The sequence below is a fragment of the Salmo trutta genome, chromosome 24 (genome assembly GCF_901001165.1).
Source record: "Salmo trutta chromosome 24, fSalTru1.1, whole genome shotgun sequence".
Taxonomy (NCBI): Eukaryota; Metazoa; Chordata; class Actinopteri; order Salmoniformes; family Salmonidae; genus Salmo; species Salmo trutta.
In genome coordinates this window covers 48,512,254-48,539,479 of record NC_042980.1, presented here as the reverse complement: position 1 = coordinate 48,539,479, position 27,226 = coordinate 48,512,254, and the positions used below count along the sequence as shown (strand labels likewise).

Genomic DNA, 27,226 nt, shown 5'->3' with positions numbered 1-27,226 from the left:
TATTTTTTGCTGTTGAATCATGTTGCAAATGCGCGTTACATTTGCAATATTCCATGTTACGTTTGCAATATGATTCAATGGGCATTTAGCATCACAAATGTGGCATGCTCAAAACCACTACAGAAATGCATAATTGACTGTCCCGATGAACTGGGGATGGCCGTGCAGTGACTGTGGTTCCTCTCCATCGCTCGTTGTGTTGATTTCATCATGTCAACTTTGGTGATATTTTTTGCTGTTGAATCATATTACAAATACACGGATGAGCATTTGCAATATGATTCATTGGGCATTTAGCATCACAACTTTGGCATGCTCAAAACCACTGCAGAAATGCATAATTGACTGTCCCGATGAACTGGGGATGGCCGTGCAGTGACTGTGGTTCCTCTCCATGGCTTGATGGTGAGTTTTTTTTGTGATTTTTTGAAAAATGTCCAAAATGACTAGGTGCGCCCCATACTGGATGGGCACTGATGGAAGGTGCTCCCTACCCAACCGTAGACCCCTTGCACCACCCTAAAGGCATTTAAAACCCTTCTAAAAAATTACTCCTGGTAACCCATTTCGGGTCACCATGTGCACTGATGCGCATTTGCAATATGATTCAATGGGCCTCAACATCACGAATTTGGCATGCTCAAAAACACTGCAGAAATGCAAAATTAACTGTCCCGATGAACTGGTGATGGCCGGGCAGTGACTGTGGTTCCTCTCCATGGCTTGATGGTGACATGAGACAAGTGGGATTGTCGTTTTTTAGCGATTTTTTTTAGAAAAATGTCCAAAATGACTAAGGGCGCCCCATACTGGATGGGCACTGATGGAAGGTGCTCCCTACCCAACCGTGCACCCCTTGCACCACCCTAAAGGTATTTAAAACCATTCTAAAAAATTACTCCTGGTAACCCATTTCGGGTCACCATGTGCACGGATGCGCATTTGCAATATGATTCAATGGGCCTCAACATCACGAATTTGGCATGCTCAAAAACACTAAAGATATGCAAAATTGACTGTCCCGATGAACTGGGAATGGCCGGGCAGTGACTGTGGTTCCTCTCCATGACTTGATGGTGACATGAGAGAAGTGGGACTGTCGATTTTTAGCGGTTTTTTGAAAAATGTCCAAAATGACTAGGGGCGCCTTATACTGGATGGGCACTGATGGAAGGTGCTCCCTACCCAACCGTGCACCCCTTGCACCACCCTAAAGGCATTTAAAACCCTTCTAAAAAATTACTCCTGGTAACCCATTTCGGGTCACCATGTGCACGGATGCGCATTTGCAATATGATTCAATGGGCCTCAACATCACGAATTTGGCATGCTCAAAAACACTAAAGATATGCAAAATTGACTGTCCCGATGAACTGGGGATGGCCGGGCAGTGACTGTGGTTCCTCTCTATCGCTCATTGTGTTGATTTCATCATGTCAACTTTGGTGATATTTTCTGCTGTTGAGTCATATTGCAAACGCACGTTACGTTTGCAATATAGCGCGTTACGTTTGCAATATGATTTAATGGGCATTTAGCATCACAAATTTAGGCATGCTCAAAAATACTGCAGAAATGCATAATTGACTGGCCTGATGAACTCGGGATGGCCGGGCAGTGACTGTGGTTCCTCTCTGTCGCTCATTGTGTTGATTTCATCATGTCAACTTTGGTGACATTTTTTGCTGTTGAATCATATTACAAATACACGGATGCGCATTTGCAATATGATTCAATGGGCATTTAGCATCACAACTTTGGCATGCTCAAAACCACTGCAGAAATGCATAATTGACTGGCCCGATGAACTCGGGATGGCCGGGCAGTGACTGTGGTTCCTCTCTGTCGCTCATTGTGTTGATTTCATCATGTCAACTTTGGTGATATTTTCTGCTGTTGAATCATATTGCAAACGCACGTTACGTTTGCAATATAGCGCGTTACGTTTGCAATATGATTTAATGGGCATTTAGCATTACAAATTTAGGCATGCTCAAAAATCCTGCAGAAATGCATAATTGACTGGCCCGATGAACTCGGGATGGCCGGGCAGTGACTGTGGTTAATCTCCATTGCTCGTCACCCAGCAGTCAGCGTCCATCAGTCAATTAGATGTCATTCTGACACCAAACTGATAGCATCTGACACCAAATCCACTTTTTCCAACTCGTATAGAAGCCAACTATCACATATGTCAGAGAAGGCCCATAATTCACAGTGCTTTCAATTTTAACCATAAAAAAACCTAAAACACATAGTTACGTTATAGCTGCGGGTCCAGTTCTGACATTATGTGTAGGCCTATGTGAGGCGACCCCGAATCCCAAGTTTCGGCTTGATAGGTCATTCGGTGCCCGAGCAATGGCCTTAATTGGTGCTGAAAATCCACTTTTTCAGGGCGTTACTACGGGGTCCCTGAATGAGCTATCGGGCAGAGACATTGGGGTCCGTCTCTATGGGCCGAGGCGGTTTCAATGCACCTAGTCTTGCGACTCTGGGACATTTCTACATGTCGCCATGTCCGTGATATTCAAAATGAATTGAAAATATTGCAAATGTACGAGGCGGTTTCTCGGTCAGAGAACCTTCTAGAGCCCCATAAATCACCGTGCACTATCGACTTGAGCTCTAGAACAGGTTTCTAAAATTTCGGAGCTCTAGGTCTGACGGTTCTTGAATCGTTTGAACGAAAGTAACTATTGAAGGCGGTATAAGACTCTAAGCCCCACACTATGTCCCTATGGCCAAATTGTGTGTGTGTGTTTTTGTTTTTTTTGCAAAAAGAATAAACACACGTTGTCTTTGGGGTAGGCATATACAGAATCCTCAATATGAAGTCTCTACCTAAAGAATTGGCTGGATGACATAGGGTTGAGTTGCGTGATTTTCACTATATGCTGGTTGACCATATGACAATAGCTCTTTGCTGTTTTTAACAACTTCCGGTTGTCACAGGAAGCTCTTACTCAACACATGTTGTCTTTGGGTTAGACATAAACAGAATCCTGAATATGAAGTCTCTACCTTAAGAATTGACTGAATAACAGATGGTTGAGTTGCGTGATTTTCACTATATGCAGGTTGACCATATGACAATAGCTCTTGGCTGTTTTTAACAACTTCCGGTTGTCACAGGAAGCTCTTACTTCACACACGTTGTCTTTGGGGTAGACATAAACAGAATCAAGAATATGAAGTCTCTACCTTAAGAATTGACTGAATGACAGATGGTTGAGTTGCGTGATTTTCACTATCTGCAGGTTGCTTATATGACAATAGCTCTAGGGTGATTTTAACATTTTCCGGTTGCTCCAGGAACCTTAGAATCGACACAGGTAGACCTCACAGTAGCCTGATGGATTGTTATAGAAGACAGGTTCATAAGGCATTCATAACCCACATAGACTTCAGGTTGAATTTAGGAGAATTGTCAATGTATTCCTATGGGGAGAGAAGTCATTGCACACAGTTTGATCTAAACACCTTCGTTTCACTGTGAAGGGTTAATGCCACAGGGTCAAGGTTAGGCTTGCACAGATCGGGAGGACCTCAGGAACGCTCCTGAGGTTGAATTGTGCTTCTAACCCTAATGGTTCTCTCACTGTCACCCATAAGCACTTGACATATTGGTGCAGGCCTCATTTTGGGCCTAGTTTTCTCACGGTCGCTGCGCTCATACCGAGCAAGCTACGGTCAAGCGGGGCGTCTCATTGAACTCGTCTCAGCCTAGAGATAATGGTAATGCCATTGCAGGCTCTTTGTGTCTTTAAGCACCGCACTGTGTCACTCCGTCCTTGCTGTGTGTGTGTTTGAGAGAGCTTTTCTTTGACACCTGATGGGATAAATGACTGATTTACAGTTCATGAGGGTTGCCTAGTCACACATATGAAGTTGTGGAAAGATCTGACCTTTTTAACCCTTCAAAACAGCCCCTATGACACCATTATAAGGCATTTCTGGTTGACACAGGAATCTGAACGTTAGGCTCTTATAGAATATTGAGTTTTAAGTGTTTCTCTTAAGAACTGACTTATTTACAGAGGGTTGAACAAGTGTGTGTTGTTTCAGAAAATCACAGAAAATCACAGAAATCTCGCAGAGCTCCGAAACCTGCCTTAACGGACTCATCTGAACACGCTGCAACTGGATATGTAACTTTTTTGAAAAAAAAACCTCTTGTTGTTGAATATCACCAATGTGTCATTGTACAATTTCTCTGAAATGAACATTGGTAAATGCATGGTTCCTTTTCTCCTGACACCGTAGGCTCATGTAGTTTGATGTGAAGCGGTCAAATCAGCACTCTATTTTCCTCTTTGACTTTCAATCCCAGAAAAATAGCCTTAACTCGAAAAGCGTCGAGGCCTCGACTCCATCCTGTTCGGGGCCAACTGCCCATTATGCCAAACCCACGCAGACCGAGTTTCGTCTTCGAATTATCTTCCGTTTAGGAGAAAAAGCCGTGTCGCGATTGGTGATGTATGTTACATTTGCAATATGATTCCATACGCCCTCTCGTGGAATAATCCGGGACTGCAAGGAAATGACCAAAATTTGAAAATTTAATTAAACGGAAACCGAAGGTCCGAGAGACTCCGTTCGATGACTTCCTGGAAGATCCGGCCCCCGCGAGCGGCCCGACGCCGTCCGCGGATTTATCGGACGTGGTCGGACGTCTAGTAAGGGAGGGTACATTTGCAACATGGACTTTCTCACTAACCATACGGATGGCGCACGCGACGTCCCTTCATGTATGTAATCGGGCCTAACCCTATCCCTTCACACTGTAATCAGACCTAGCCCTATCCCTTCACACTGTAATAAGGCCTATCCCTATCCCTTCACACTGTAATCAGACCTAACCCTATCCCTTCACACTGTAATCAGGCCTAACCCTATCCCTTCACACTGTAATCAGGCCTATCCCTTCACACTGTAATCAAGCCTAACCCTATCCCTTCACACTGTAATCAGGCCTAGCCCTATCCCTTCACACTGTAATCAGGCCTAACCCTATCCCTTCACACTGTAATCAGACCTAACCCTATCCCTTCACACTGTAATCAGACCTAACCCTTCACACTGTAATCAGACCTAACCCTATCCCTTCACACTGTAATCAGGCCTCACCCTATCCCTTCACACTGTAATCAGGCCTCACCCTATCCCTTCACACTGTAATCAGGCCTAACCCTATCCCTTCACACTGTAATCAGACCTAACCCTTCACACTGTAATCAGACCTAACCCTATCCCTTCACACTGTAATCAGGCCTCACCCTATCCCTTCACACTGTAATCAGGCCTCACCCTATCCCTTCACACTGTAATCAGGCCTAACCCTATCCCTTCACACTGTAATCAGGCCTCACCCTATCCCTTCACACTGTAATCAGGCCTGGCCCTATCCCTTCACACTGTAATCAGGACTAACCCTATCCCTTCACACTGTAATCAGACCTAACCCTATCCCTTCACACTGTAATCAGGCCTATCCCTTCACACTGTAATCAGACCTAACCCTATCCCTTCACACTGTAATCAGGCCTAACCCTATCCCTTCACACTGTAATCAGGCCTAACCCTATCCCTTCACACTGTAATCAGGCCTAACCCTATCCCTTTACACTGTAATCAGGCCTATCCCTATCCCTTCACACTGTAATCAGACCTAACCCTATCCCTTCACACTGTAATCAGACCTAACCCTATCCCTTCACACTGTAATCAGACCTAACCCTATCCCTTCACACTGTAATCAGGCCTAACCCTATCCCTTCACACTGTAATCAGGCCTAACCCTATCCATTCACACTGTAATCAGGCCTATCCCTATCCCTTCACACTGTAATCAGGCCTAACCCTATCCCTTTACACTGTAATAAGGCCTAAACCTATCCCTTCACACTGTAATCAGTCCTATCCCTATCCCTTCACACTGTAATCAGGCCTAACCCTATCCCTTCACACTGTAATCAGGCCTATCCCTATCCCTTCACACTGTAATCAGGCCTAGCCCTATCCCTTCACACTGTAATCAGGCCTAACCCTATCCCTTCACACTGTAATCAGTCATCCAACTGGGGAACAGTCATCCAACTGGGGAACAGACATCCAACTGGGGAACAGTCATCCAACTGGAACAGTCATCCAACTGGGAAACAGTCATCCAACTGGGGAACAGTCATCCAACTGGGGAACAGTCATCCAACTGGAACAGTCATCCAACTGGGAAACAGTCATCCAACTGGGAAACAGTCAACCAACTGGGAAACAGTCCTCCAACTGGGAAACAGTTGGGGAACAGGCATCCAACTGGGGAACAGTCATCCAACTGGAACAGTCATCCAACTGGGGAACAGTCATCCAACTGGGAAACAGTCATCCAACTGGGGAACAGTCATCCAACTGGGGAACAGACATCCAACTGGGGAACAGTCATCCAACTGGGAAACAGACATCCAACTGGGGAACAGTCATCCAACTGGAACAGTCATCCAACTGGAACAGTCATCCAACTGGGGAACAGTCATCCAACTGGAACAGTCATCCAACTGGGGAACAGTCATCCAGCTGGAACAGTCATCCAACTGAGGAACAGAAGGCACCATGAAACTCATTGTACCCCAGATTCAGTGCTCTCGTCTGTATTAAAACCAAACACCGATCCAGGCCGGATGTTTACAGCAGAGATGAGGTGCACACTGTCGCCCACGCCGCCTGACTCTGAGAAGCTCTGGACGCGACATGCATCAAGCCAAACCCATCTCATTAGTGGTGGTCAGATAAGAAACATTATGGTAGACTCGTTTGTAATTGACTGTCACAGCCCCAAATAAAAAAGTTAACTCTGGCTGTTAATTACATTAAAAGATATATATATATTAAAAAACAGCAAGACAGGGAGAAAAGAGAGAGAGACAGACAGACAGAGAGACAGACAGACAGACAGACAGACAGACAGACAGACAGACAGACAGACAGAAAGAGACAGAAAGAGACAGAGAGAGAGACAGAAAGACAGAGAGACAGAGAGAGACAGAGAGAGAAAGAGACAGAGAGAGAGAGAGAGAGACAGACAGACAGACAGACAGACAGACAGACAGACAGAGAGACAGACAGACAGACAGACAGACAGACAGACAGACAGACAGACAGACAGCCTGGAGACAGACAGAGAGACAGACAGAGAGAGACAGAGAGACAGACAGACAGACAGACAGACAGACAGACAGACATAAAGGTCCAGACAGCCTGGAGACAGACAGAGAGACAGAGAGACAGAGAGACAGACAGACAGACAGACAGACAGACTGGAGACAGACAGAACAGTCCAGAGACAGAGGCTAGCTGTGCAACAAACAGGAACAAGTTCAGGTAGAGCGGGCACAGCAGGACAGACTTCTGAAGAGCAACTTCATCAACTCCCCACAAGTTTCAATTCATCCAGAGAAGAACAAAACAACAGATATCAAAGAGTAGCCTCTCCTCTAGGAGAGAGGGGGAGAGAGAGGGGGAGAGAGGGAGGGAGACGGGGGAAGGAGGGCAGATGAGAGTGAGAATTAATCAGGAAGGACTAATGAATACCACACGCATTAATATGAAGGAGGAAAATAATCCATCCACCCTCCACTCCCCACCTCTCTCCATCCTCTGATTATGCTCTCTCGGAAGATGGAGGGAAGCTAGAAGAAGGGGGGAAGGAAGGGAAAGAGAGAAAGAGAAGAGGGGCGTAGAGCTGTATTAGGTAGAGATACAGGGGAGGGGATGTGATCATTCTACCAACACCAGAACTACAGGGGAGGGGATGTGATCATTCTACCACCAGAACTACAGGGGAGGGGATGTGATCATTCTACCAACACCAGAACTACAGGGGAGGGGATGTGATCATTCTACCAACACCAGAGATACAGGGGAGGGGATGTGATCATTCTACCAACACCAGAACTACAGGGGAGGGGATGTGATCATTCTACCAACACCAGAGATACAGGGGAGGGGATGTGATCATTCTACCAACACCAGAACTACAGGGGAGGGGATGTGATCATTCTACCAACACCAGAACTACAGGGGAGGGGATGTGATCATTCTACCAACACCAGAACTACAGGGGAGGGGATGTGATCATTCTACCAACACCAGAACTACAGGGGAGGGGATGTGATCATTCTACCAACACCAGAACTACAGGGGAGGGGATGTGATCATTCTACCAACACCAGAACTACAGGGGAGGGGATGTGATCATTCTACCAACACCAGAGATACAGAGTATTGAATGGTGCTGTAGGACTAATGAATACCTGAAGTTGGGTAACTAATTGGAAAGACCTGTGGACAGACAGACAGACAGACAGACAGACAGACAGACAGACAGACAGACAGACAGACAGACAGACAGACAGACAGACAGACAGACAGACAGACAGACAGACAGACAGACAGACAGACAGCTAATATTTTACCTTTGCCTGCATTCCAAATGGCATATACTCTTGGGCCCTGGTCTATAGTAGTCCACTATATAGGGAATAGGGCTCTGGTCTATAGTAGTGCACTATATAGGGAATAGGGCTCTGGTCTATAGTAGTGCACTATATAGGGAATAGGGCTCTGGTCTATAGTAGTGCACTATATAGGGAATAGGGCTCTGGTCTATAGTAGTACCACTACATAGGGAATAGGGCTCTGGTCTAAAGTAGTGCACTATATAGGGAATAGGGCTCTGGTCTATAGTAGTGCACTATATAGGGAATAGGGCTCTGGTCTATAGTAGTGCACTATATAGGGAATAGGGCTCTGGTCTATAGTAGTACCACTATATAGGGAATAGGCCTCTGGTCTAAAGTAGTGCACTATATAGGGAATAGGGCTCTGGTCTATAGTAGTGTACTATATAGGGAATAGGGCTCTGGTCTATAGTAGTGCACTATATAGGGAATAGGGCTCTGGTCTATAGTAGTGCACTACATAGGGAATAGGGCTCTGGTCTAAAGTAGTGCACTATATAGGGAATAGGGCTCTGGTCTATAGTAGTGCACTACACAGGGAATAGGGTGCCATAGGGCCCTGGTCTAAAGTAGTGCACTACACAGGGAATAGGGTGCCATAGGGCTCTGGTCTAAAGTAGTGCACTACATAGGGAATAGGGTGCCATAGGGCCCTGGTCTAAAGTAGTGCACTACATAGGGAATAGGGTTCTATAGGGCCCTGGTCTAAAATAGTGCACTATATAGGGAATAGGGTGCCATAGGGCTCTGGTCTAAAGTAGTGCACTACATAGGGAATAGGGTGCCATAGGGCTCTGGTCTAAAGTAGTGCACTACATAGGGAATAGGGTGCCATAGGGCCCTGGTCTAAAGTAGTGCACTACATAGGGAATAGGGTGCCATAGGGCCTTGGTCTAAAGTAGTGCACTACATAGGGAATAGGGTGGCATAGGGCTCTGGTCTAAAGTAGTGCACTACATAGGGAATAGGGTGCCATAGGGCCCTGGTCTAAAGTAGTGCACTACATAGGGAATAGGGCCCTGGTCTAAAGTAGTGCACTACATAGGGAATAGGGTGTCATTTCAGATGCATCATTATACTCACATTTCATAGAGATTCCACACCCCTTTATCCCTGTATACCACCAACTGATTTTAAAACACTGCCCTTCTGAACACACACACACACACACACACACACACACACACACACACACTAACACACACAGAGAGGTGACAAGCTGACCGAAGGCCACAGTGGACTGATGTAACGTCTGATAAAGTCCCTTCCGTCTGCCCTAACATCACCCCTGGCCTAGTCCTGTAGCGGGACGTGGTGTGTGTGTGTGTGTGTGTGTGTGTGTGATGTGTGTGTGATGTGTGATGTGTGTGTGTGTGTGTGTGTGTGTGTGAGTTACGACATGTCCAGATACGCACCGTGAAAATGGGAGAGGACAGAACATGATATCGTGTCTAAGGTATAACCTAGTGAGCTGGTCACAAAGGACAGGAGAGACAGCTTCCTATCTGTCTGTGTATGTCTGTCTGTCTTTTCTCCCTGCCTGTCTCTCCTCCCTCGCTGCCTGTCTGTCTCTCTTCCCGTCTCTCCTCCCTCGCTCCCTGTCTGTCTCTCCTCCCTCGCTGCCTGCCCATCTCCCTGCCCGTTTCTCCCCCCTCCCTCGCTCCCTGCCTGTGTCTCTTCCCGTCTCTCCTCCCTCGCTCCCTGTCTGTCTCTCCTCCCTCGCTGCCTGCCCATCTCCCTGCCCGTTTCCCTGCCTGTTCCCCTCCCTCGCTGCCTGCCCGTCTCCCTGCCCGTTTCTCCTCCCTCGCTCCCTGTCTGTCTCTCTTCCCATCTCTCCTCCCTCGCTCCCTGTCTGTCTCTCCTCCCTCGCTGCCTGCCCATCTCCCTGCCCGTTTCTCCTCCCTCGCTCCCTGCCTGTCTCTCCTCCCTCGCTCCCTGTCTGTCTCTCCTCCCTCGCTCCCTGCCTGTCTCTCTTCCCGTCTCTCCTCCCTCGCTCCCTGTCTGTCCTTCCTCCCGCGCTCCCTGTCTGTCTCTCCTCCCTCGCTCCCTGCCTGTCTCTCGTCCCGTCTCTCCTCCCTCGCTCCCTGTCTGTCCTTCCTCCCTCGCTCCCTGCCTGTCGCTCCTCCCTCGCTCCCTGCCTGTCTGTCCTCCCTCGCTCCCTGCCCGTCTCCCTGCCTGTCTCTCCTCCCTCGCTCCCTGCCTGTTCTCCTCCCTCGCTCCCTGCCCGTCTCTCCTCCCTCGCTCCCTGCCCGTCTCTCCCCCCCGCTCCCTGCCCGTCTCCCTGCCTGTCTCTCCTCCCTTGCTCCCTGCCCGTCTCCCTGCCTGTTCTCCTCCCTCGCTCCCTGCCTGTCTCTCTTCCCGTCTCTCCTCCCTCGCTCCCTGTCTGTCCTTCCTCCCTCGCTCCCTGTCTGTCTCTCCTCCCTCGCTCCCTGCCTGTCTCTCTTCCTGTCTCTCCTCCCTCGCTCCCTGTCTGTCCTTCCTCCCTCGCTCCCTGCCTGTCGCTCCTCCCTCGCTCCCTGCCTGTCTCTCCTCCCTCGCTCCCTGCCCGTCTCCCTGCCTGTCCCTCCTCCCTCGCTCCCTGCCTGTTCTCCTCCCTCGCTCCCTGCCCGTCTCTCCTCCCTCGCTCCCTGCCCGTCTCTCCCCCCCGCTCCCTGCCCGTCTCCCTGCCTGTCTCTCCTCCCTCGCTCCCTGCCCGTCTCTCCTCCCTCGCTCCCTGCCCGTCTCCCTGCCTGTTCTCCTCCCTCGCTCCCTGCCCGTCTCTCCTCCCTCGCTCCCTGCCCGTCTCTCCTCCCTCGCTCCCTGTCTGATTTACCTCCCTCGCTCCCTGCCCGTCCCTCCTCCCTCGCTCCCTGTCTGATTTACCTCATAGCCTAAACATGTCACTCTGTCTGTATGTTTAAATAACAGTGTGTTAGATAATGCTGTTTACTACAGACCACTACTGGACTAGTGACATGTGACCGGCTAGTGGACACAGTATTGGATCAAGATTGATGCTACTCTACGATTAATGGCTAGTATGCGCTCACTCACTCTGGATAAGAGCAGACGCTAAATTATTTTTTATTTTTTTTAATTACATTTTAAAATTAAAAAAATCCCTTGAAATGCAAATTTGGCTCAGCCATGATCTTCTCATTGGAGAGCAGAGATTCATTATGAATTAGAACACTGGAACATCAACACAGTACAGGAACACACACACACACACACACACACACACACACACACACACACACACACACACACACGTCTTACCTGAGAGAGAATGTGTTGAGTTTGGTAGTGGAGACATCAGCTCTGTGTCCTCTTGTCATGTCCAGTCCATGGTTCACCCCCTGTAGAGCACAACACATTAACACTCCAGTGATCCAACCATAACACATTAACACTCCAGTGATCCAACCATAACACATTAACACTCCAGTGATCCAACCATAACATAACACATTAACACTCCAGTGATCCAACCATAACATAACACATTAACACTCCAGTGATCCAACCATAACACATTAACACTCCAGTGATCCAACCATAACACATTAACACTCCAGTGATCCAACCATAACACATTAACACTCCAGTGATCCAACCATAACACATTAACACTCCAGTGATCCAACCATAACACATTAACACTCCAGCGATCCAACCATAACACAGTAACACTCCAGTGATCCAACCATAACACATTAACACTCCAGTGATCCAACCATAACACATTAACACTCCAGTGATCCAACCATAGCACATTAACACTCCAGTGATCCAACCATAGCATAACATATTAACACTCCAGTGATTCAACCATAACACATTAACATTCCAGTGATCCAACCATAACACATTAACACTCCAGTGATCCAACCATAACACATTAACACTCCAGTGATCCAACCATAACACATTAACACTCCAGTGATCCAACCATAACACATTAACACTCCAGTGATCCAACCATAACATAACACATTAACACTTCAGTGATCCAACCATAACATAACACATTAACACTCCAGTGATCCAACCATAACATATTAACACTTCAGTGATCCAACCACAACACATTAACACTCCAGTGTTCCAACCATAACATAACATATTAACACTCCAGTGATCCCACCATAACACATTAACACTCCAGTGATCCAACCATAACATAACACATTAACACTCCAGTGATCCAACCATAACATAACATATTAACACTCCAGTGATCCAACCATAACACATTAACACTCCAGTGATCCAACCATAACATAACACATTAACACTTCAGTGATCCAACCATAACACATTAACACTTCAGTGATCCAACCATAACACATTAACACTCCAGTGATCCAACCATAACATAACACATTAACACTCCAGTGATCCAACCATAACATAACACATTAACACTCCAGTGATCCAACCATAACATAACACATTAACACTCCAGTGATCCAACCATAACACATTAACACTCCAGTGATCAAACCATAACACATTAACACTCCAGTGATCCAACCATAACACATTAACACTCCAGTGATCCAACCATAACACATTAACACTCCAGTGATCCAACCATAACACATTAACACTCCAGTGATCCAACCATAACACATTAACACTCCAGTGATCCAACCATAACACAGTAACACTCCAGTGATCCAACCATAACACAGTAACACTCCAGTGATCCAACCATAACACATTAACACTCCAGTGATCCAACCATAACACATTAACACTCCAGTGATCCAACCATAGCACATTAACACTCCAGTGATCCAACCATAGCATAACATATTAACACTTCAGTGATCCAACCATAACATAACATATTAACACTTCCGTGATCCAACCATAACACATTAACACTCCAGTGATCCAACCATAACATAACACATTAACACTTCAGTGATCCAACCATAACATAACATATTAACACTTCAGTGATCCAACCATAACACATTAACACTCCAGTGATCCAACCATAACATAACATATTAACACTCCAGTGATCCAACCATAACACATTAACACTCCAGTGATCCAACCATAACATAACACATTAACACTCCAGTGATCCAACCATAACATAACATATTAACACTCCAGTGATCCAACCATAACACATTAACACTCCAGTGATCCAACCATAACATAACACATTAACACTCCAGTGATCCAACCATAACATAACACATTAACACTCCAGTGATCCAACCATAACATAGTGACACTTCAACCAAAAACAATTAATATAATTTTCCATTCCATAATGCATTGCATTTGTTCCCCTGCATATGTGTACTGTGTGTATGTGTACTGTGTGTACTGTGTAATGTGTGTACTGTGTGTACTGTGTAATGTGTGTACTGTGTAATGTGTGTGTACTGTGTGTGTACAGTGTAATGTGCGTGTGTACTATGTGTACACACGTGTACTATGTGTGTACTGTGTGTGCACTGTGTGTGTACTGTGTGTGTACTGTTACATTGTTTTCCTCCTCATCAATCTACATACAATACCCATAATGACATCACAATACCCCATAATGACATCACAATACCCCATAATGACATCACAATACCCCATAATGACATCACAATACCCCGTAATGACATCACAATAACCCGTAATGACATCACAATACCCCATAATGACATCACAATACCCCATAATGACATCACAATACCCCATAATGACATCACAATACCCCATAATGACATCACAATACCCCATAATGACATCACAATACCCCATAATGACATCACAATACCCCATAATGACATCCCAATACCCCATAATGACATCCCAATACCCCATAATGACATCACAATACCCCATAATGACATCACAATACCCCATAATGACAAAGCAAAAACAGGTTTTTCAATTGTTTTGCAAATGTAAATAATAAATAAAAAACAGAAATATCACATTTCCATAAGTATTCAGACCCTTTACTCAGTACTTTGTTGAAGCACCTTTGGCAGCGATTACAGCCGTGAGTCTTCTTGGGTATGACACTACAAGCTTGGCACACCTGTATTTGGAGTTTCTCCCATTCTTCTCTGTAGATCCTCTCAAGCTATGTCAGGTTGGATGGGGAGCGCCGCTTCGCAGCTACAGGGAGTGTTGATGAGACTTGTGGATCTTTACGTTGGCCAAAGGGGGGGAAGCAATTATCACCACGGACAATTTATTCACTTGTCATTCGGCGAACAAATTACTTGTAAAGAAAACAAGTCTGTCTGGCACCATGAACGAAGTGAGGACGGGAGCTCCCGCCCCTCTGAGCGAAGATAAGGCTCCTGCACAGCTGCTGAACAGTGACACAATAAAGAGAAAACCAGAGGCTTTTACGCGCTACGACCAAACAACGGTACGTCAAAGTGTATCAAGGAAGTGTAAGATACAAAAAAAAGACGTCAACTGTTAGGACGAAGGGAAAGCAGCCAAGTCAACCCAACCAACGCCATCGTGTGAAGACTCACATAAACACCACCTGACAATAATTGAAGATTTATTTTTTGGGGGACTGCTGTCGTATCGACCCATTCATTATAATGTCCTTGTTGTTGTTTGTGCTGAGCTTCACTATTTATTTAGATAATTTGATGTTTAATGTTGTTTAAGCTACTGATGTCTTCATCATTTGTCCACGTTTATTATGACCATGTGTCTTGGTGTTTGGGGTAATTGATTTCCTCCCCTCCCCCTTTATAAAATAAGCTGTTACCATATTTCAACACATATTCTTTCTGTTTCATAGTTGTAACAAAAGCGTTCCACAAATTGAATTTGTGTTTTTTTGTTGTTTTTTTACATATAGCCTACAGTAACATAAACTAATGAAAATACTATTGTGTTATTTTTAAAATAAAAATAACATGTTATTCTAATGTTCCCCCTAAGGCCTTGATAAACACAACTAAACGCTTATTTTAACGTAATAGCGTATATGAAATACATGAATGTATTTCTCATTACCTTGACGGGCGGTCCCTCGAGGCCCGGACGCTCTAATGGTAAAGTACTACAGGGAATTACTTAAAGTTGGTTGGTTGTCGGTCACAGACAGAAGAAAGAACAAGAAAGGATAGTCAATTTGATTGGTTGGCTAAAATGGAACCCTATTCCCTATAAAATGCAGTACTTTTTTGGGGGGACAAGAGATCCAAGTGGTCCCTGGTTTAAAAAGAAGTACACTATATTGGTGTAATTTGGGACTGGATACTTGATGTCTAGGGTACAACCGCCACCCCTCTATTAATTACAATAGATTTAATGGACTAAATCAATTGTAATCTATCATCACACTGCTTAGCATATCCATTAAACTAAACACTGCATGCGTCATAAAACACCAGTAAAAACTGAACAGTTTCTCTATGAACCTTGTGCTGGAAACAAACTGCTGGTAAGAACATTAAGAAGATATTAACACATCAAATAACAAACTAGTTGTCCAGATTACTGGGGAGTTTTTTGTTGTTGTTGTTTGTTTGTTTGTTTAAAGTGAAAAACTCCTTTATGTTGAGGAACAATCATAAAGTAAAACTGATGTCCCTGCTTACCATGAACAAGGATCCTAATAAATTAAAAAAACTTTGAGCCAGCTATCCACCTAGTCAACATCAAAACGATAGCAGAAACCAGGTTATAGAAAACAAGTCTCTGTTCGGGATATGAATAGAAAAACAGGAAGTCCTTCACTAAGTGTTTCCTCTTAGACATGTCTAGAGGCTGGGGGTCTGAACCAGGACTGAATAAAGACATTACAGTAGTAACAACATGTCTAGAGGCTGGAGGTCTGAACCAGGACTGAATAAAGACATTAACAGTAGTAACAACATGTCTAGAGGCTGGAGGTCTGAACCAGGACTGAATAAAGACGTTACAGTAGTAACAACATGTCTAGAGGCTGGGGGTCTGAACCAGGACTGAATAAAGACATTAACAGTAGTAACAACATGTCTAGAGGCTGGAGGTCTGAACCAGGACTGAATAAAGACATTAACAGTAGTAACAACATGTCTAGAGGCTGGGGGTCTGAACCAGGACTGAATAAAGACGTTACAGTAGTAACAACATGTCTAGAGGCTGGGGGTCTGAACCAGGACTGAATAAAGACGTTACAGTAGTAACAACATGTCTAGAGGCTGGAGGTCTGAACCAGGACTGAATAAAGACGTTACAGTAGTAACAACATGTCTAGAGGCTGGAGGTCTGAACCAGGACTGAATAAAGACATTAACAGTAGAAACAACATGTCTAGAGGCTGGGGGTCTGAACCAGGACTGAATAAAGACGTTACAGTAGTAACAACATGTCTAGAGGCTGGAGGTCTGAACCAGGACTGAATAAAGACGTTACAGTAGTAACAACATGTCTAGAGGCTGGAGGTCTGAACCAGGACTGAATAAAGACATTAACAGTAGAAACAACATGTCTAGAGGCTGGAGGTCTGAACCAGGACTGAATAAAGACGTTACAGTAGTAACAACATGTCTAGAGGCTGGAGGTCTGAACCAGGACTGAATAAAGACATTACAGTAGAAACAACATGTCTAGAGGCTGGGGGTCTGAACCAGGACTGAATAAAGACGTTACAGTAGTAACAACATGTCTAGAGGCTGGAGGTCTGAACCAGGACTGAATAAAGACATTAACAGTAGTAACAACATGTCTAGAGGCTGGGGGTCTGAACCAGGACTGAATAAAGACGTTACAGTAGTAACAACATGTCTAGAGGCTGGGGGTCTGAACCAGGACTGAATAAAGACATTAACAGTAGAAACAACATGTCTAGAGGCTGGGGGTCTGAACCAGGACTGAATAAAGACATTAACAGTAGTAACAACATGTCTAGAGGCTGGGGGTCTGAACCAGGACTGAATAAAGACATTAACAGTAGAAACAACATGTCTAGAGGCTGGGGGTCTGAACCAGGACTGAATAAAGACATTAACAGTAGTAACAACATGTCTAGAGGCTGGGGGTCTGAACCAGGACTGAATAAAGACATTAACAGTAGAAACAACATGTCTAGAGGCTGGGGGTCTGAACCAGGACTGAATAAAGACGTTACAGTAGTAACAACATGTCTAGAGGCTGGGGGTCTGAACCAGGACTGAATAAAGACATTAACAGTAGAAACAACATGTCTAGAGGCTGGGGGTCTGAACCAGGACTGAATAAAGACATTAACAGTAGTAACAACATGTCTAGAGGCTGGGGGTCTGAACCAGGACTGAATAAAGACGTTACAGTAGTAACAACATGTCTAGAGGCTGGAGGTCTGAACCAGGACTGAATAAAGACATTAACAGTAGTAACAACATGTCTAGAGGCTGGAGGTCTGAACCAGGACTGAATAAAGACGTTAACAGTAGTAACAACATGTCTAGAGGCTGGGGGTCTGAACCAGGACTGAATAAAGACATTACAGTAGAAACAACATGTCTAGAGGCTGGGGGTCTGAACCAGGACTGAATAAAGACATTAACAGTATAAACAACATGTCTAGAGGCTGGAGGTCTGAACCAGGACTGAATAAAGACATTAACAGTAGAAACAACATGTCTAGAGGCTGGGGGTCTGAACCAGGACTGAATAAAGACATTACAGTAGAAACAACATGTCTAGAGGCTGGGGGTCTGAACCAGGACTGAATAAAGACATTAACAGTATAAACAACATGTCTAGAGGCTGGGGGTCTGAACCAGGACTGAATAAAGACATTACAGTAGAAACAACATGTCTAGAGGCTGGGGGTCTGAACCAGGACTGAATAAAGACATTAACAGTATAAACAACATGTCTAGAGGCTGGAGGTCTGAACCAGGACTGAATAAAGACATTAACAGTATAAACAACATGTCTAGAGGCTGGGGGTCTGAACCAGGACTGAATAAAGACATTAACAGTAGAAACAACATGTCTAGAGGCTGGGGGTCTGAACCAGGACTGAATAAAGACATTAACAGTATAAACAACATGTCTAGAGGCTGGGGGTCTGAACCAGGACTGAATAAAGACATTAACAGTAGAAACAACATGTCTAGAGGCTGGGGGTCTGAACCAGGACTGAATAAAGACATTACAGTAGAAACAACATGTCTAGAGGCTGGGGGTCTGAACCAGGACTGAATAAAGACATTACAGTAGAAACAACATGTCTAGAGGCTGGAGGTCTGAACCAGGACTGAATAAAGACATTAACAGTATAAACAACATGTCTAGAGGCTGGGGGTCTGAACCAGGACTGAATAAAGACATTACAGTAGAAACAACATGTCTAGAGGCTGGAGGTCTGAACCAGGACTGAATAAAGACTTTAACAGTAGTAACAACATGTCTAGAGGCTGGAGGTCTGAACCAGGACTGAATAAAGACTTTAACAGTAGAAACAACATGTCTAGAGGCTGGGGGTCTGAACCAGGACTGAATAAAGACATTAACAGCAGAAACAACATTTATCAGACGCTCTTATCCAGAGCGACTTACAGTAGTGAAAGCATACATTTCATTTCATACATTTTTTTTTTTTTTTTCTGTGCTGGCCCCCCGTGGGAATCGAACCCACAACCCTGGTGTTGCAAACACCATGCTCTACCAACTGAGCCACAGGGAAGGCTATATATTGGGCCCAGGTCAAAAGAAGTGCACTAAATAGGGAATAGGGTGCCATTTGGGAGAAGAGTTATCGCAATGTTTACTCTGGTAAACCAGTTCCCTACAGTTAAATAAATGTATCAATGATATATGATGTTTACTCTGGTAAACCAGTCTCCTACAGTTAAATAAAGGTATCAATGATATATGATGTTTACTGTGGTAAACCAGTCTCCTACAGTTAAATAAAGGTATCAATGATATATGATGTTTACTCTGGTAAACCAGTCTCCTACAGTTAAATAAAGGTATCAATGATATATGATGTTTACTCTGGTAAACCAGTCTCCTACAGTTAAATAAAGGCATCAATGATATATGATGTTTACTCTGGTAAACCAGTCTCCTACAGTTAAATAAAAGGTATGAGTGATATGTGTTAATGAGTTTCATGTCTTAGCTGGGGCTGTATCCACACACCATGAAAATCTACACTGACGTCGATACAGCTTGGTCCTCACACAACCTCACCGTTCCCCACAGGAGTTGAATTACAGTGTTCGCTAAAAGCACTTACAATAACATTATTTTGTTCCTGTATTAACCCCAGAGGGTTAGAGAGAGAGAGAGATCACAAAAATACTCCCCAGTCCAATTAGTGTGCTGAGAGACTTGAGCCAGAGGAGACAGCTCCCCCTAGGGGAATGGAGTGTTAATGACCTGAGGTGCTGCCGGAAACGAATTAGATAAATAAATATCTACGTCAAACACGTACTGGAAGACGATGGACAAATAAATATACCTACATCAATCCCCTAGCAACTACCAATAAAAAACAGACCTGCGTCAAACTGGCTAGTCCACGTCTTAGCTAACAGGTCTGCTACGAGATACAAGGACAAGGAGGTGCTGTTGGAATCACAATGGATACATAAATACCTACCTGCGTTCTCTACCTTCCTCTTGGTGACCCCCTAGACGGTTCACACTTTACTTTTACCCCTGATTAAGCTCACCTGATTCACCTAATGAAGGGGCTTGATAATTAGTTCAGATCAGAGGTGATAGCTATGGAATAGACCGCTTCCACAGAATGGCTGGGGGAGGTCCCCGAGGAGAGGTTAGAATGACTGGCTTAGTCTACACCTAGAGACTATATATCTTACCTACTAGACCACAACTATCAAACACCTATCAGCTGGAGACTACAGATGAATAAATATCTATCTTACCTACTAGACCACAACTATCAAACACCTATCAGCTGGAGACTACAGATGAATAAATATCTATCTTACCTACTAGACCACAACAATCAAACACCTATCAGCTGGAGACTACAGATGAATAAAGGCCTAAACACCCAGCTACCAAGTCGGTGTTCAAATTAAAATGGTTCTATGTTTAATCGATCAGCCTCTCATTCACAACCCCCCCGATTAACGTTCCTCTAACGCTCTCTCTCCCTTTCTCCCTCACTCTCCTCTCCCTCTATCCCTCCCTCTCTCTCCCTCCATCCTTCCCCCTCTCCCTCCCTCTCTCTCCCTCTATCCCTCCCTCCCTCTCTCTCCCTCTATCCCTCCCTCTCTCTCTATCCCTCCCTCTCTCTCCCTCTATCCTTCCCCCTCTCCCTCCCTATATCCTCTCCCTCTATCCCTCCCTCCCTCTCTCTCTATCCCCCCTCTCTCTCCCTCCATCCTTCCCTCTGTCCCTCGCTCTCTCTCCCTCTATCCCTCCCTCCCTCTCTCTCTATCCCCCCCTCTCTCTCCCTCTATCCCTCCCTCTCTCTCTATCCCTCCCTCTCTCTCCCTCTATCCCTCCCTCTCCCTCTATCCCTCCCTCCCTCTCTCTCCCTATATCCTCTCCCTCTATCCCTCCATCTCTCTCCCTCTGTCCCTCGCTCTCTCTCCCTCTATCCCTCCCTCCCTCTCTCTCTATCCCTCCCTCTCTCTCCCTCTATCCCTCCCTCTCTCTCTATCCCTCCCTCTCCCTCTATCCCTCCCTCTCTCTATCCCTCCCTCTCTCTCTATCCCTCCCTCTCTCTCCCTCTATCCCTCCCTCTCTCTCTATCCCTCCCTCTCCCTCTATCCCTCCCTCTCTCTCTATCCCTCCCTCTCTCTCCCTCTATCCCTCCCTCTCTCTCCCTCTATCCCTCCCTCTCTCTCCCTCTCTCCCTCTCTCTCCCTCTCTCCCTCCCTCGCTCTCTCTCTCTCTGCCCTTCCCTCTATCCCTCCCATCGCTCTATATTCTTCTCTTTCGCTCCCTCTCTCCACCACTCCATTAATCTCCCTCTCAATCTCTCCCTAAGTTCTGGTGACCCGACAGAGCTCCTCTACCCAGGGCTCCCAGTAAACTGCTTGGCTTCTAACTGGTCATGATGTCACAGAGCTCCGCTGAGTACTCTAGAGATCGGGGTGTACGGGGGAGAGAGGGGGTGTATGGGGAGAGAGAGGGTGTATGGGGAGAGAGAGGGTGTACGGGGGAGAGAGAGGGGGTGAATGGGGGAGAGAGAGGGGGTGAATGGGGGTGAGGCCTGGGTAAGGAGAGGGAAACATATGGAGGGAAGGGAACTCCTGGGTCTAGGATGAGCTACGGGTGCTGGGAGAGCAACAGGAAAACATAGCCTTTAACTTGTTATGGATAGGGGGCGGATAAAAAACGTACCCGATTTAATCTGGTTATTACTCCTGCCCAGAAACTAGAATATGCATATAGCTTTGGATAGAAAACACTCCAAAGTTTCTAAAACTGTTTGAATGGCCAAAACCTGAGAAGATTCCATACAGGAAGTGCCCTGTCTGACAATTTGTTCTCCTTCATTGGCATCTCTATCAAAAATACAGCATCTCTGCTGTAACGTGACATTTTCTAAGGCTTACATTGGCTTTCAGAAGGCGCCAGAAAGTGGAATGACGTCTCTCCAGTCTCTGGGCGAAAAACAGGTGTAGTAGACCCCGAAAAACAGCAGGAGATTTTGTGAGTGGTCAAGCAAAGAACAGTGACACTGGAGATGCGCGTTCATGTGAATTCTCCATGTTTTTTTTCCCTCTTTAAACGAATACAACGTCGCCTGGTTGGAATATTATCGCTATTTTACGAGAAAAATAGCATAAAAATTGATTTTAAACAGCGTTTGACATGCTTCGAAGTACGGTAATGGAATATTTGGATTTTTTTTGTCACGAAATGCGCTCGCGCGTCACCCTACGGATAGTGACCTCAACGCACGAACAAAACGGAGCTATTTCAATATAACTATGGATTATTTCGAACCAAAATAACATTTGTTGTTGAAGTAGAAGTCCTGGGAGTGCATTCTGACGAAGAACAGCAAAGGTAATCGAATTTTTCTTATAGTAAATATGAGTTTGGTGAGGGCCAAACTTGGTGGGTGTCAAATTAGCTAGCCGTGATGGCCGGGCTATGTACTCAGAATATTGCAAAATGTGCTTTTGCCGAAAAGCTATTTTAAAATCTGACACCGCGATTGCATAAAGGAGTTGTGTATCTATAATTCTTAAAATAATTGTTATGTATTTTGTGAACGTTAATCGTGAGTAATTTAGTAAATTCACCGGAAGTTTGCGGTGGGTATGCTAGTTCTGAACATCACATGCTAATGTAAAAAGCTGGTTTTTGATATAAATATGAACTTGATTAACCTGTCTGGGCTAGGGGGCAGTATTGAGAATTTTGGAAAAATATGTTCCCATTTTTAACTGCCTCCTACACCAACTCAGAAGCTAGAATATGCATATTATTGTTCAGGTTTGGATAGAAAACACTCTGAATTTTCTAAAACTGTTTGAATGGTGTCTGTGAGTATAACAGAACTCCTATGGCAGGCAAAAACCTGACAAGGTTTCAAGCAGGAAGTACCCTGTCTGACAAGGAGTCGTGCGTCTTGCATCTTTTTATTGAAAAGTAAGGATCTTAGCTGTAACGTGACAATTCCCAGGGCTCCAATAGGCTCTCAGAGCCCGCGAAATAACTGAAGGTTTACGAGGGAGCCTCAGGCTGAAACACATTATCACCTTTTGTAAGTGGCTGCTCCGAGGACCTTTGAATGATGCGCGTGCATGAGTCGCTTCTGAGGAGAAATTTTATTCGGCTGTTTAGGCTCAATGCATACTCCCGGTCGGAATATTATCACTTCTCTACGACATAAATGGCATAAAAATTGGTTTTAAACAGCGGTTGACATGCTTCGAAGTACGGTAATGGAATATTTAGACATTTTTGACACGCCAATGCGCCATGCGCGAAACCGGGAAGAAGCATTCTAGAACTCACGAACAAAACGTCGCTGTTTGGATATAACGATGGATTATTTGGGACCAAACCAACATTTGTTATTGAAGTAGAAGTCCTGGCAGTGTATTCTGATGAAGAACAAGCAAGGTAAGAACATTTTTCTTATAGGAAATGTGATTTTGGTGGATGCTGACCTGGGTGGGTATCTAAATAGCTAGCCCTGTAATGCCGGGCTATGTACTTAGATTATTGCAAAATGTGCTTCATCCGAAAAGCTATTTTAAAATCGGACATATCGAGTGCATAGAGGAGTAATGTATCTATAATTCTTAAAATAATTGTTATGCTTTTTGTGAACGTTTATCGTGAGTAATTTAGCAAACTGTTAGTAAATTCAACGGAAGTTTTCTGAACGTCACATGCTAATGCAAAAAGCTGTTTTTTGATATAAATATGAACTTGATTGAACAGACATGCATGTATTGTATAACACAATGTCCTAGGTGTGTCATCTGATGAAGATCATCAAAGGTTAGTGCTGCATTTAGCTGTGGTTTGGGTTTATGTGACATGATATGCTAGCTTGAAAAATGGCTGTCTGATTTTTTCTGGCTGGGCACTCTGCTGACATAATCTAATGTTTTGCTTTCGTTGTAAAGCCTTTTTGAAATCGGACAGTGGGGTTAGATTAACGAGATTCTTGTCTTTAAATAGCTGTAAAATAGTCATATGTTTGAGAAATTGAAGTAATAGTATTTCTAACGATTCAAAAATCGCGCCACTGGAATTTCAGTAGCTGTTACGTAGGTGGGACGAAATCGTCCCACATACCCCAGACAGGTTAAACAAAACATGCATGTATTGTATAACATAATGTCCTAGGAGTGTCATCTGATGAAGATCATCAAAGGTTAGTGCTGCATTTAGCTGTGGTTTTGGTTTTTGTGACATATAGGCTTGCATTGAAAATGGGTGTCTGATTATTTCTGGCTGGGTACTCTCCTGACATAATCTAATGTTTTGCTTTCGTTGTAAAGCCTTTTTTGAAATCGGACAGTGTGGTTAGATTAACGAGAGTCTTGTCTTTAAAATGGTGTAAATTAGTCATATGTTTGAGAAATTGAAGTTATAGCATTTATGAGGTATTTGTATTTCTGGGCAAGGTGGGCAAGCGTCCTACCTTGCCCAGTGAGGTTAAGGTCCTGGAGTGGCCTAGCCAGTCTCCAGACCTTAATCCCATAGAAAATCTGTGGAGGGAGTTGAAGGTTCGAGTTGCCAAACGTCAGCCTTGAAACCTTAATGACTTGGAGAAGATCTGCAAAGAGGAGTGGGACAAAATCCCTCCTGAGATGTGTGCAAACCGGTGGCCAACTACAAGAAACGTCTGACCTCTGTGATTGCCAACAAGGGTTTTGCCACCAAGTACTAAGTCATGTTTTGAAGAGGGGTCAAATAATAAATTTCCCTCATTAAAATGCAAATCATTTTATAACATTTTTGACTTGCGTTTTTCTGGATTTTTTGTTTTTATTCTGTCTCTCACTGTTCAAATAAACCTACCATTAAAATTATAGACTGATCATTTCTTTGTCAGTGGGCAAACGTACAAAATCAGCAGGGGATCAAATACTTTTTTCCCCTCACTGTACCTAGACTATCTTACCCGTATACATGGAAGGCTTCTCCCTCTCTGTCACGGATGGTTGCCCTTTAGTTTGAAGATGTAATCCAGAGACAGGTGTTTTATACAACAGCCTTCTGTTTGTTCTCTATATACAGTAGAGAGGTTATATACAGTAGAGAGGCTATATACAGTAGAGAGGTTATATACAGTAGAGAGGCTATATACAGTAGAGAGGCTATATACTGTAGAGAGGATATATACAGTAGAGAGGTTATATACAGTAGAGAGGCTATATACAGTAGAGAGGCTATATACAGTAGAGAGGTTATATACAGTAGAGGCTATATACAGTAGAGAGGCTATATACAGTAGAGAGGTTATATACAGTAGAGAGGTTATATACAGTAGAGAGGCTATATACAGTAGAGAGGCTATATACAGTAGAGAGGCTATATACAGTAGAGAGGTTATATACAGTAGAGAGGCTATATACAGTAGAGAGGCTATATACAGTAGAGAGGCTATATACAGTAGAGAGGCTATATATAGTAGAGAGGCTATATACAGTAGAGAGGTTATATATAGTAGAGAGTCTATATACAGTAAAGAGGCTATATACAGTAGAGAGGTTATATATAGTAGAGAGGCTATATACAGTAGAGAGGCTATATACAGTAGAGGCTATATACAGTAGAGAGGTTATATACAGTAGAGAGGTTATATACAGTAGAGAGGCTATATACAGTAGAGAGGTTATATACAGTAGAGAGACTATATACAGTAGAGAGGCTACATACAGTAGCGAGGATATATACAGTAGAGAGGCTACATACAATAGAGAGGCTATATACAGTAGAGAGGCTATATACAGTAGAGAGGCTATATACAGTAGAGAGGCTATAAACAGTAGAGAGGCTATATACAGTAGAGAGGCTACATACAATAGAGAGGCTATATACAGTAGAGAGCCTATATACAGTAGAAAGGCTACATACAGTAGAGAGGCTACATACAATAGAGAGGCTACATACAGTAGAGAGGCTATATACAGTAGAGAGGCTACATACAGTAGAGAGGCTATATACAGTAGAGAGGCTATATACAGTAGAGAGGCTATATACAGTAGAAAGGCTACATACAGTAGAGAGGATATATACAGTAGAGAGGCTATATACAGTAGAGAGGCTATATACAGTAGAGAGGCTATATACAGTAGAAAGGCTACATACAGTAGAGAGGCTATATACAGTAGAGAGGCTACATACAGTAGAGAGGATATATACAGTAGAGAGGCTATATACAGTAGAGAGGCTATATACAGTAGAGAGGCTATATACAGTAGAGAGGTTATATACAGTAGAGAGGATATATACAGTAGAGAGGGCTATATACAGTAGAGAGGCTATATACAGTAGAGAGGCTATATACAGTAGAGAGGTTATATACAGTAGAGAGGTTATATACAGTAGAGAGGTTATATACAGTAGCACAATTGGTTGGGCGCCCGTAAAACTGCTGCGATTTCTTCCGGCACCATTTTGTCCCACTAGTTTTTACCTGGGGGCCTTTCGTTGGGCCCCTGAGGCTGGGTGGGCTGTAACAGTAGGAGACTAGGTCTTACCGTGGGGGGTTCAGGGCCAGGCCTGTCGTTGGGCCCCTGAGGCTGGGTGGGCTGTAACAGTAGGACACTAGGTCTTACCGTGGGGGGTTCAGGGCCAGGCCTGTCGTTGGGCTCCTGAGGCTGGGTGGGCTGTAACATCTCCAGTAAGGGGCTGAGGGTTGATTCGCTGCTGCTCCTTACAAGCAGAGGAGTGTCTAGAGTAGAGAACACAGACAGGACTGTGGATTAAAGGAAGACACAACACTGACCTTAGTTCATTATGGATTTATTTAAAAGAATACAAAGCTAGGTCTCACATTCTAGAGTCTGACATTCTAGAGTCTCACATTCTAGAGTATGACATTCTAGAGTCTCACATTGTAGAGTCTCACATTCTAGAGTCTCACATTCTAGAGTCTGACATTCTAGAGTCTGACATTCTAGAGTCCGACATTCTAGAGTCTCACATTGTAGAGTCTCACATTCTAGAGACTCATATTCTAGAGTCTCACATTCTAGTCTCACATTGTAGAGTCTGACATTCTAGAGTCTGACATTCTAGTCTCACATTCTAGAGTCTGACATTCTAGAGACTGACATTCTAAAGTCTGACAT

General features: G+C 44.4%; 1 protein-coding gene across 5 annotated transcripts in view; it reads right to left on the bottom strand.

Annotated features, from left to right (window-relative positions):
* Nucleotides 1–27,226, bottom strand: part of LOC115161435 (partitioning defective 3 homolog B) — a 114,263-nt gene that overhangs the window by 11,297 nt on the left and 75,740 nt on the right. For all 5 annotated transcript variants that reach the window (XM_029712414.1, XM_029712416.1, XM_029712415.1 and 2 more), the window contains 2 exons: nt 26,711–26,826; nt 11,775–11,854 (listed from right to left, as the gene is read on the bottom strand). In XM_029712414.1, the coding sequence (XP_029568274.1) occupies nt 11,775–11,854; nt 26,711–26,826 (196 nt within the window). The remainder of the gene's footprint in view (nt 1–11,774; nt 11,855–26,710; nt 26,827–27,226) is intronic.